The sequence below is a fragment of the Protobothrops mucrosquamatus genome, unplaced genomic scaffold (genome assembly GCF_001527695.2).
Source record: "Protobothrops mucrosquamatus isolate PMUCROS unplaced genomic scaffold, P.Mucros_1.0 scaffold45, whole genome shotgun sequence".
NCBI classification, from domain to species: Eukaryota; Metazoa; Chordata; class Lepidosauria; order Squamata; family Viperidae; genus Protobothrops; species Protobothrops mucrosquamatus.
The window spans coordinates 4,746,643-4,757,248 of NW_015386427.1; the positions used below are offsets into that span (position 1 = coordinate 4,746,643).

At 35.6% G+C, this 10,606-nt stretch overlaps 1 protein-coding gene across 2 annotated transcripts; it reads left to right on the forward strand.

Annotated features, from left to right (window-relative positions):
• The first annotated feature begins 1,226 nt into the window (after nucleotides 1–1,226).
• On the forward strand, nucleotides 1,227–7,473 carry C1GALT1 (core 1 synthase, glycoprotein-N-acetylgalactosamine 3-beta-galactosyltransferase 1). 2 transcript variants are annotated; one of them, XM_015811590.1, is made up of 6 exons: nucleotides 1,227–1,375; nucleotides 1,694–1,811; nucleotides 2,260–2,352; nucleotides 3,440–3,665; nucleotides 4,494–5,161; nucleotides 5,642–7,473. In XM_015811590.1, exons 3-6 carry the CDS (start codon nucleotides 2,350–2,352, stop codon nucleotides 5,852–5,854), a joined length of 1,110 nt encoding a protein of 369 aa, XP_015667076.1. In that variant the 5' UTR covers nucleotides 1,227–1,375; nucleotides 1,694–1,811; nucleotides 2,260–2,349; the 3' UTR covers nucleotides 5,855–7,473. The 2 variants fall into 2 exon arrangements, with proteins under 2 accessions (XP_015667076.1, XP_015667077.1); XM_015811591.1 differs by lacking the exon at nucleotides 1,694–1,811.
• The last annotated feature ends 3,133 nt before the right edge of the window (nucleotides 7,474–10,606 follow it).

A 10,606-nucleotide genomic window follows, 5' to 3' on the forward strand; every position in this document is an offset into this window, starting at 1 on the left:
AGTCTAGTGAAGAGAAGGATCGGGGTGACATGATATTTGAGGGGTTGTCACAGAGAGGAGGGGGACAACCTTTTTTCCAAAGCAAAAGCAGGCTAGACAAGAAACAATGGATGGAAGCTGATCAAGGAGATTCAACCTAGAAATAAGGAGAATTTTTCTGACAGTGAGAACAATCAACCAATGAAACAGCTTGCCTTCAGAAGTTGTGGGTGCTTCATAACTGGAGGTTTACAAGAAGAGACTGGACAGCCACTTATCAGAAATGGTATGTTTCCTGCTTGAGCAGGGTTTTGGATTAGATCAGGGGTAGGCAACCTTGGCTCTTTTATGACTCGTGGACTTCAATTCCCAGAATTCCTGAGCCAGCCAGAATTCTGGGAGTTGAAGTCCACGAGTCATAAAAGAGCCAAGGTTGCCTACCCCTGGACTAGATGGACCAAACTCCAACTCTGTTACTCTGTATTCTATTAAAAAAGGGCTGAGACATCTTTTACATACTGGTCTCTCTCCTGTCTCCCAAGATCATTCCTACCTTATTATACTAGTGACAAGGTTTAGCTATTTTTAAGAAATAGAGCCTGGCCTTTTAAGCCATACCTAGAGTAATCATATTTTCTTGGAAAAAAATTAAAGACAAATCTGAAAGGGGGCAAATCTTTAAAGAATTCATAAGGATTTACAAAAGAAGAGAGTAAAAGTAAGAAAATAATTAAATTAAATCTAAAGGACAACTTTCTGAAATTATGAGCTATTCTTCTTAATACAAGTGGTATAATCACTTCTATTCTTGCCCCATATTGGGCACAGTAAAACAACCCATGTTGGTTCAAAACGAAAATACTATATGTCAATTTCTGGCCACTATTAACAAAAGTACTTTATATTTTTAGTGACAGCATATGCAAGCCTGTTTTCTCTTTGGTTTGGTGTAAAGGCTCCCTGAACATAGACGCGAAAGTGGGACCGCTGCTGAGTCACCCACAAGCGCAGCCTTCCTGGCCGCTATTTCCCTGCTTCGCACGTCGCTCTTCCGCCCTCAAGCGGCCATGGCATTCCCCTTCCTAACATCAGGTAGGCGGGAAGAAGCGCGCAACTCCGCCCCGTTTCCACAGCTTCAGCGCTTGGGCCCTATCCGCGAGCGAATGAGATGCTGGGAGGAGCAGGAGGGGCGGAGCTCGGCTCGGGTTCCCTCTTTTTCTCCGGCCGGCGACCTGCAGTCTGGGTAGTTGCGGTGTGGCAGCCTGCTCGCAAGGTTGCCAGAGGAGAAGAGCAGTGACAGCGGTCCTTGCGTGGTCTCTGCTCTTCCCGGAGCACTCCTCAGCGGAGTTCTCGGCCTTCCGCGCTGTTCTCCTGGAAGAGGCTGTTAAGAATTAAGGTAAGAGGAGAGGCAGAAATGTGTGGTGGTCGGGCCTGGCGAGCGGAGCGAAGGGCGAGGCGCTGCCTGTTTGGCAAGGTAAAAAAGTGACGAGGCGCATATGATACGGTCTTTTAGAGGAGGGTGGAAAGAAAAACGCCGCGTGGAGTACAAAGGGCTGAAATCTTGTTTTGAGACGCATTTGACAGCAAGGATATTGAAATGGAAGCAATCGTTCTAATTTCAGCGGGGCCGCTTCAGTCTGAGTTTTCCGGGAGTGTTTTATTACAATTCTATCGTCCCAACCAATGGCGAATGTTTTATTTTGTTACTGTCAAGGGAATATTTGGGGTCCCAATTTGAGCGGGAATTGCGCAACAACAAATCAGAATGAAATCTAGACATGCTCTTTGGAAGGGAAAAGGTTTCTTCGAGAGCGTAAAGTCAACCCCCGAAGGTAAGCTACAAATGGGGATACAGAGACCAGGTACTTTTATAGGGAAAGTGGTTTTTGGGAAGACGTGTAGGGGCAATGTGTAACTCCAGTGGGGAAAGGATTTTAATTAACCTTTCTCATATTTGCAGACTTCTTTTTTCTGACTATATGGGTTAAGTTTGGGCAACTCATTTGTGGGTTCAAGAAAGAATGTGTAAAGGATTTACCTGTTTGCTCTTATTTGTGCAGGTTAATTACTTTAGTCTGGTCATTAATTACGAGAGGAAGAAGTGGATTAGTGATCTTTGTAACATGATGTTCTAGTCTCTGTCTCTCTCTCTCTCTCTCTCCCTCCCTGCCTCCCTCCCCTCCTCCCCCCCAGCCAATTTTACTTTCCTATAGGACAGACCTAAAAAATAAATTGGATTCAAGATTGCTAAATTCAAATGTTGCTCTTTCTTTCTTGCAGTAGCCTTTCATCTTTGAATAACCGGAATGGGCCTAATTGTGCTATAAATTCTATATTTCCCCACCAGTTTGGTCAGGACGTGTCAACTAAATGGTAAACATTGTAGCTTAATACATCTAAATCTGCTCTGATTGATGTGTTTGGGTTCACTTACCTATTAAGCCTGGTGTTATTAATTATCACTGTGGCTATATTAATGTGAGATTAAGGGTGGGAGTTGTGTACTAATGCTTGCAGAGCAAAAGGACCCAAATGATCATATTTTACTACACTTTGTCCACTCACGGCTTCATGCAGGAAGCAAAGGAGTTAATCTGTCAGCAGTTGCAATGATGGATATGTTAAGTTTGTACTAAAAACGTTAAGGAATTAAACATGCAGAAAAATATTGCAAACTTTCCTTCCAGGGTGGGAATATCCCACACTGAAAGACATTTTTTAAAGTTCACTCATATAGAAGATGAGAGGAAAGGGATTTTTTCAGAACCAGGAAGAGACACAAATTATTCTATACTTGCAGTGGATATTTGCCAAGCTGAAATGAAAAAAATGCTTCCTGGAGTGATAGCGATAGAAAAAAGAATAGCTGTATTATGCTTCCATTACATTCCATACAAGATGCTACACCTGGAATGACATGAGCAAAGGACCCTTATAAGTTTCAATAAAAGAAATATCCTTAAATGTTTTATATCTGGTTTAGGTGACAAGTGTTTCTGTGCAATTATTTGAACATTATGTTAAATGTGGAGGTATAAATATATGCAGTTGATTTATGTCTCCCTGTTGCTGTTCTCTTTATCTATAGGAGACAAAAGCTATATATACTTTTAAAATCCATTAGTGCCTTTGTAATGAAATACCTTTAAAATGTTTTTAATCTATTTTGCATTCAGGGTTCATCTCTTTCCCAATAAGATCATAAACTTATAGGAATTTTCTCTTGCATGCATTCACACATGCACACACACAAACATTGTATCCTTTGTTTCAGAGTATAAATGTTGTTTATATTGCATTTGTTTGGAAGAGGGCAACCCAGCCCATATCCTTTCTCCCTTGCGGTCGCTAAGGAGATATAGGCCTGATTAATGATTATTCAATTTCATTGCTGAATGTATTTTTCTGTGTTCATTTATGTGTAATTTAAAATAAAATAATGGTTCCTCTCTTCCCTCAGGAAATGGGATCTCCAAAATCCTTAGTGAATATTCTGACCTTCACTTTTGGATCTGCAATTGGTTTTTTCCTATGTTACTTACTGTTTAACTTACGATTAGACGAACAAATCAAGGTTGAGCCTCACATTCTTCATAATGATCCTCATGGCCATCATTCAGATAATGATGAAAACAATAACCTGAAAGGACAAATGAATTTCAATGCTGACACTGGGCAACATAAAGGTATTTATATATTCTATCTGGAGCAGTTTTTTTATTTTTCTACATAATAAGTACCATGTTTACTTGAAAGTTTGTAAATAAAATTTAAAAAATATTGTTTATGGTCATATTTTAAATGTTCCACCTTCAAGAAAAGAGCTGATCTAAGTGGTCAGTTAAGGAGCACCCATTCAGCAACTGTTTGAGGTTGCGATGTCATTGAATGAGTGATACATATGACTGGTCTTTGAAGTTCTAGTTGTTGCATTGCCACTGTAGTCACATGATTGTGATGGTTTCCAGTGTCCCACAATCACAAGATCACCATTTGTGAGCTCCCTTGCCAGCTCCCACAAGCAAAATCAATGGGAAAACTGTCAAGAAAGGTCACAAGTTACTCCTGTAAGTGGTTTCCACTGACTTGTCTTCTGAAAAATATACTACAGCAGGCATGTCAAACTCACGACATCACGTGACGTCGCACAACATATAGGGCCGGTTTTGCCATTGCTGACAGTGGGGTGGGCGCAGCTTCCACGTGATGCATCCGGCCCATGGGCCGGCAGTTTGACATCCCTGTACTACAGGATCTCATATTCTGTAGTGTATACCCATCTGCAGGCCCCCTTCCATCAGTCCATAGTTCAGGCATACCTGCTTGCTCTTGTTCAATGCTGCAGCACAACTCCCCATCTGGTCAAACTTATGCTGAACTGCACTAACCCATTTCCCACTTCGCTGTACTCCTGTGGTGCCATACCACTCCATCCCTTGCTTCTCAGAATTGTTTATATTACTGAGTTTTGTGAAGGTTAAATTTAATAACATATCTCTTCATACCTTCCACAGATGAAAATAAAAATGTTGCTGAAGACTTGTACCAGAAGGTAAGAATACTTTGTTGGGTGATGACAGGTCCCCAAAATCTGGAAACAAAAGCCAAACATGTCAAAGCTACTTGGGCCCAGCATTGCAACAAAATCCTATTCATGAGCTCTGAGGAAAACAAGAACTTTCCAACAGTGGGATTAGAAACCAAAGAAGGCAGGGATCACTTATACTGGAAAACTATTAAAGCTTTCCAATATGTACATGAAAATTATTTTGATGAAGCAGATTGGTTCATGAAGGCAGATGATGACACCTATGTTGCACTGGACAACTTGAGATGGCTCCTTTCAAAATACAATCCTGAAAAACCCATTTATTTTGGGCGAAGATTTAAGCCTTTTGTAAAACAGGGCTATATGAGTGGTGGGGCAGGATATGTGCTTAGCAAAGAAGCTCTGAAAAGGTTTGTGGATGCCTTCAAAAATAACAAATGTACTCATAGCTCTTCCATTGAAGACTTAGCATTAGGCAAGTGTATGGAGAGCATTAACGTTGAAGCTGGAGATTCTCGGGATACAAGCGGCAAGGAAACCTTCCATCCATTTGTGCCAGAACATCATTTAATCAAAGGATATCTTCCCAAAAATTTTTGGTACTGGAATTACAACTATTACCCTGCTGTAGAGGTATGTTTTATTATGGGGAGTGGTTATAAAGATTAACATGACTTATTAAAAATCTTTTCACTTTGTTGAACTTCTGTAGTTGCTTTTTTGCATCAGATGCAGGATCCATATAGTCTTATGACATCTAGAATATTACCATGATCTCAGGCATAAATTTTACTATTTCACAACTGAGATGTTTTCAAAATGGGAGGTATCTGAGCTTTATGCGTGGAAACTCAATAACATTAAATTTAATATTTCCTACTTTTAAAATATTCTGGGGAGCATCCATATATGGAAGAGATTGAAATAATATTTCAATTTCCTTGATGTGAATCCACTACACTGTTATGAAGCAGCTGTATACAATTCATATTCAGAGACGAAATACAGAACAAATACTTTCAGAACTATCATGATTGAAGTTAAAGTCATCTGATCTGCATTTAATTAACTGTTTTTGCCTTTTGATTTTGTTTTTTCTTTTTCTTTTTGTAGGGCCCTGGTTGCTGTTCTGATCTAGCAGTTTCTTTTCACTATGTAGATGCTACTACTATGTATCATTTGGAATATTTGATTTATCATCTCCGTCCTTATGGTTATCAGTTCAGATATAATCCTGATCTCCCAGAAAAACAAAATTTAAGTGAGGCCATAAAAGGTGGTATGAACATCAAAGCTGAAGAAAATCCTCTGAAAGCTTCTAAATAAGGAGCCTTATTCAGCTAAAAATGGCAAAATCAGTTTCCTAAGTATATTTCCAAAGTGTTCTTTTGTATCCTTTTCTAATATCTGGTAGACTTTTTTCATATGCGAAGGGACTGCATGCAGTACCACTTTCAAAGCTTTGATTTACTGACACATAGACTCAATCTTCAATTGAAACAAATACTTTTGTTCCTATTCACACATGGACCTTCAACATTGTTATCCTTTTTATTAGGATTTGAATGTATTCTTCCCATTATGTAACAAAAAAAATCACTTTCTTTGCTTGATTAAACCGGAAAATGATGAAGACATTCAACTTTGTATATGAAGAAAACACTTCATCCCATGAAGGCAGCTGAAAAAACCAGCAGGATCAAAATTGGTTGAAAGAGTCCAAATTTAAATAAGATTTTGTTAACAGCTTGAACACTTTAACCTCATTTTTTGTATCACAGCCTAATTGTATATAGGGAATGAAATGGTAGCCGAAAGTGAAGTGTAAATATCGTTAGTAGATATGTGTAAACAGAACTATTATTGTCTAAACGAAACATTACTGTTTTTCATTTGTTTTGTTCTTTTGAGTTTTCTCTGAAAAGAGAACTCAACAGGACATAAGTATTCATAGAAAGTAGATAGAAATATACATGTCCAAATTTAATTCTACATATTAACAACTGTTCATAGAGAATATTAAGTAATGTTCTTGATTTAGTATCTTTAGCTTCTCCTAGTTTGCTTTTAGAGTTACATACATTTAATTAAGATCGACTAATATATTGGTTACAACTATTGACAATTGAACTTTTTTCATTCTTGATATGTTTCTCAACATAGCAATCAGTTTGGAATTAGGGATATGTAAATGTTTTGAGCTTCAAATACACAATAATACATTTCTCCTGGATGCACTGAATGTACCTTTGACCATTCAAACATTATATTGAACTTGAAATATTTTACACACCAATATTTACTCTTCACTCTGGCAGAATTTCTGCTATGAATGTATATATTTTTCTTTTCGTCAATTATTTGCATTTTACAAAAAAAATCCTTAAATTTTGATTTATTATATCGGAAATTGGAGTTTTGCAAAACAATCAAGTTTCTAAATCGAGACCTGTCCAGCATAATTGGTCCCAACAGTGCAAATTAAAATTTATTAGAACTTTAACCATTTTAAACATAACTATTTACTATGATTGTGGCAGAATTTGTTTTTCTAGTATGAATATATATTTTTGTTTCTTTTTTTCCTAATGATACTCAGAATGATTTACAATTTTTTCTCAAAAGAAACCCTTCAATTCATTTGATTTATTTTATTGGAAATTGGTATTTTACAACAAAATTAACTTTCTAAATTAAAGAGACCCTTTATTCCATGAAGTAAGCTTACAACCCCCCGCTTCTGAATTGTTTCCAACAGTTCAAATTTAAATACGATTTTTTTCAATGCTTCAAAACTTTGGTCTGTTTTTTTGTCTCCCATCTTGGATGCTTTAGAAATGGATGTCCGAAGCGGAGGTGTAAATATAATTCCTGTAGTTCTGTAAATATATTTCCATTCTTGAAATGATTGTTGTCTAGGCCATATAAAATTTTATATCTTCAGATTACTGTTTCGGTTTTCTGTTGCTTTTCAAGGTTCCTCTGGAATTCATGTTCCAGAGGACCTAAGAATTAGGCAGAAATAGACATGTCCAGGTTTAATTCTATATATTGAGAACTGGACTTGTTTCTATTAGAATATTAAGTAACGTTTTTGATTTTATTTTTTTTAGCTGTTTTTAGTTTTAATTTTGGGTTAGATGCTTTTTACTTAATCCTCACTAACATTTTATTACAACTTTTGACAATTTTACATATCACTATTTACTATGAATTGTAGCAGAATTTCTTTTTCTAGTATGAATTTGTATTTTCTTCTTGTTTTGCTCATTTTTCTCAAAATTATTTACAGTTTTTACTAAAAAGACCCTTTCAATTCATTTGATTTATTTTATTGGAAATTGGTATTTTTTAACAAAATTAACTTTCTCAATCAAAAAGACCCTTTATTCCATGAAGTCAGCTGACAAAACCCCCCGCATCTTAATTGGTTCCAACAATTCAAATTTAAATATGATTTTTTTCAATGCTTCAACACTTTGGTCTGCTTTTTTGTCTCCCATCTTGGATGCTTTTGAAATGGGTATCCGAAACAGAGGTGTAAATATAATTCCTGTAGTTCTGTAAATATATTTCTATTCTTGAAATGATTGTTTAGGCCATATAAAATTTTATTTCTTCAGATTACTGTTTTCGTGTTTTGGTGCTTTTCATATTCATCTGAAATTCATCTTCCAGAGAACGTAAGAAGTTCTCATAGGAAGCTTCCCCTGGAAATCAGAATTCAGAGGACATAATAAGTATTCATCGGAATTAGGTAGAAATAGACATGTCCAGGTTTAATTCTATATATTGAGAACTGGACTTGTTTATATTAGAACATTAAGTCACGTTTCTGATTTTATTTCTTTTACCTGTTTTTAGTTTTAATTTCGGGCTAGATGCTTTTTAGTTAATCCTCACTAAAATTTTCTTACAACTTTTGACAATTTTACACATCAATATTTACAACGAATTATAGCAGAATTTCTTTTCTAGTACGAATTTGTATTTTCTTCTTGTTTTGCTCATATTACTCAGAAATACTTAGTTTTTTTGTAAAAAGACCCTTCAATTCATTTGATTTATATTATTGGAAATTGGTATTTTTCAACAAAATTAACTTTCTCAATGAAAGAGACCTTTTATTCCATGAAGTCAGCTGACAAAACCCTCGCTTCTTAATTGGTTCCAACAATTCATATTTAAATACTATTTTTCTCATTGCTTCAACACTTTGGTCTTTTTTTTTTTTACCTCCCATCTTGGATGCTTTTGAAATGCGTTTCCGAAGCAGAGGTGTAAATATAATTCCTGTATTTCTGTAAATATATTTCAATTCTTGAACTAATCTTGTCTAGGCCATATAAAATTTTATTTCTTCAGTTTACTGTTTTCGTGTTTTGGTGCTTTTCATATTCATCTGGAATTCATCTTCCAGAGAACGTAAGAAGTTCTCATAGGAAGCTTCCCCTGGAAATCAGAATTCAGAGGACATAAGAAGTATTCATCGGAATTAGGTAGAAATAGACATGTCCAGGTTTAATTCTATATATTGAGAACTGGACTTGTTTATATTAGAACGTTAAGTCATGTTTCTGATTTTATTTCTTTTAGCTGTTTTTAGTTTCAGTTTTGGGTTAGATGCTTTTTAGTTAATCCTCACTAACATTTTATTCCCCTTTATGGATTACTGCCTTGTCGTGGCGAAGGGGCTTGTGTAATTCAATGAAGCTATGAGCTATGCCGTGCAGGGCCACCCAAGACAGACAGGTCATAGCAGAGAGTTCTGACAAAATGTGATCCACTGGAGAAGGAAATGGCAAACCACTCCAGTATCTTTGCCATATAAACCCCTTGGACATTCTGCTCCATTTCAATGCTTCAACCCTTTGTCTCCCATCTTGAATGGTTTTGAAATGGGTGTCCAAAGCGGAGCTGTAAATATAATTCCTGTATTTTTGTAAATATATTTCAATTCTTGAAATGATTGTTGTCTAGGCCATGTAAAATTTTATTTTTTCAGATTACTGTTTTGGTGCTTTTCAAGGTTCCTCTGGAATTCATGTTCCAGAGGACATAAGAATTTCTCATAGGAAGCTTCCCCTGGAAATCAGAATCCAGAGGACATAATAAGTATTCATAGGAATTTAATTTTGGGTTAGATGCTTTTTAGTTAATCCTCACTAACATTTTTTACAACTTTTCACAATTTTACACATCAATATTTACTATGAATTATAGCAGAATTTCTTTTTCTAGTATGAATTTGTATTTTTTCTTGTTTTGCTCATATTACTCAGAATTAATTAGGTTTTTTGTGTAAAAAGACCCCTTCAATTCATTTGATTTATTTTATTGGAAATTGGTATTTTTCAACAAAATTAACTTTCTCAATCAAAGAGATCCTTTATTCCATGAAATCAGCTTACAACCCCCCACATCTTAATTGGTTCCAACAGTTCAAATTTAAATACTATTTTTCTCATTTCTTCAACACTTTGGTCTTTTTTTTTTGTCTCCCATCTTGGATACTAACTGAGTGTCTGAAGTAGACGTGTAAATATAATTCCTGTATTTCTCTAAATATATTTCAATTCTTGAACTAATCTTGTATAGGCCATATAAAATTTTATTTCTTCAGATTACTGTTTTCGTGTTTTGGTGCTTTTCATATTCATCTGGAATTCATCTTCCAGAGAACGTAAGAAGTTCTCATAGGAAGCTTCCCCTGGAAATCAGAATCCAGAGGACATAATAAGTATTCGTAGGAATTAGGTAGAAATAGACATGTCCAGGTTTAATTCTATATATTGAGAACTGGACTTGTTTATATTAGCTGTTTTTAGTGTTAATTTTGGGTTAGATGCTTTTTAGTTAATCCTCACTAACATTTTCTTATAACTTTTGACAATTTTACACATCAATATTTACTACGAATTTTAGCAGAATTTCTTTTTCTACTGTGAATTTGTTTTGCTCATATTACTCAGAAATAATTAGTTTTTTTGTAAAAAGACCCTTCAATTCATTTGATTTGTTTTATTGGAAATTGGTATTTTTCAACAAAATTAACTTTCTCAATTAAAGAGACCCTTT

Coding starts and splice junctions, on each gene's coding strand:
- C1GALT1 (XM_015811590.1), top strand. Junction 3,666..4,493: donor TGACACTGGGCAACATAAAG/GTATTTATATAT, acceptor TACCTTCCACAG/ATGAAAATAAAAATGTTGCT. Junction 5,162..5,641: donor ACTATTACCCTGCTGTAGAG/GTATGTTTTATT, acceptor TTCTTTTTGTAG/GGCCCTGGTTGCTGTTCTGA.